This window comes from Salvelinus sp. IW2-2015, unplaced genomic scaffold (assembly GCF_002910315.2).
Source record: "Salvelinus sp. IW2-2015 unplaced genomic scaffold, ASM291031v2 Un_scaffold14383, whole genome shotgun sequence".
NCBI lineage: Eukaryota > Metazoa > Chordata > Actinopteri > Salmoniformes > Salmonidae > Salvelinus > Salvelinus sp. IW2-2015.
Genome location: NW_019955638.1, coordinates 22 through 1352, shown reverse-complemented (window position 1 = coordinate 1352; position 1331 = coordinate 22). Strand labels below are relative to the sequence as shown.

At 54.2% G+C, this 1331-nt stretch overlaps 1 protein-coding gene across 1 annotated transcript; it reads right to left on the bottom strand.

The window, feature by feature from the left end:
• Positions 1-7: 7 nt before the first annotated feature.
• LOC112080273 (neuropeptide Y receptor type 2-like) lies at positions 8-1091 on the bottom strand (the record flags this gene model as incomplete). Its single annotated transcript, XM_024146008.1, has 1 exon — positions 8-1091. A coding segment is annotated over exon 1 (799 nt), but the record flags the coding sequence as incomplete, so codon positions are not given.
• Positions 1092-1331: the final 240 nt, after the last annotated feature.

Below are 1331 nucleotides of genomic sequence, written 5' to 3'. Positions count from 1 at the left end.
AGCCAGCATGTGGCGAAGACTACAACCACCATAACCAGCATCTTGGTGGTCTTCTTCCTGCGCTGGACGGCGTCGACGCGGCTCGCTGGACTCACGTGGTTCTTCAGCTTCACCCAGATGCAGATGTAGGCATAACTGATGATGGAGAGTGGCAGCACGTACTGCAGCAGTAACATAGACAGGCTGTAAATGACTCCATCTCTGCTGCTGCCGTTAGGCCACTTCTCATAGCAGACTGAGATCCTCAGGTTGATGGACGGGATCTCCTCCTGACGGTACTCTCTGAAGATGGCGAGCGGGCTGGCCAGCATGGAGGACAGCGTCCAGGTGAGAGCCATGATGAGCAGGCTGCTTCGCCAGGTGAGGCGCTGGCCCAGGTGGAACACGATACACCTGTAGCGCTCCAGAGCGATGACGCTCAGCGTCAGGATCGATACGTGCACGCTCAGCGCCTGGGCAAACGGGACCATGTGACACAGCACCGCGCCGAACTTCCACTCGTCGAGCAAGGTATAAACCAGTGTGAACGGTAAGCACAACGTATCCACCAGCAGGTCGGCCAGGGCCAGGTTAGCTATGAAGAAGTTAGTGACTGTCCTCATGTTCCGGAAGCGGATGATCATGTAGATGACTAGGGCGTTGCCTACTAGGCCCAGTAAGATGATCAGACTATACGCCGTGATCAAAACAGCCTGGACTCCTACATGCTTGGTGATGTCAGAGTGGAACCCCGGCCGGTCGAGGTGGAGGCTGAGACTGTCGTTACCCAGGATGCCTTGCTGCCAGTGGGTGGAGGTGGTGTCCATGTGGACTGGCTGTTGGAGGGGTCTGGGTTTAAAGGGTCTGAGGGGTCATGTTGTCAGCTGGGAGGGAAGGAGGGAGGATCACTGGAGCTGGTCAGTCAGTCCAAATACAGTTTATATAGTCCAATACTGATGGTAACACTGCAGAGGCCAGTCACTGAGGCCAAATAGTCCCTGGTCCAGTCCAGATACACTGGGAGCACTGCCTGGTCTGGTCTGGTCTGGTTATTCAGTCTACTGGTAGGGAAGACAACACTGCCTGGTCTGTCAGTCAGCTGGGAAGTCCAGATACCTGCAGTGGGAGAAACAACAGATGGAACATTCTCAGTGATAACACAGAGGAGAGGGGTCAGGGGTCAGGTGAAAGACAAATTCTACAACCACCAGAGTAAAACATGAGCCAAATATGGGTTGTTAGCTCTCTGAGTCTGGAGGAGGCTACAACTAACTTAGAGAGGTTCATAGATAGCTCTGGAGGAGGGGACAACTAACTTAGGGAGGTTCCTAGATAGCTCTGGAGGAGGCTAC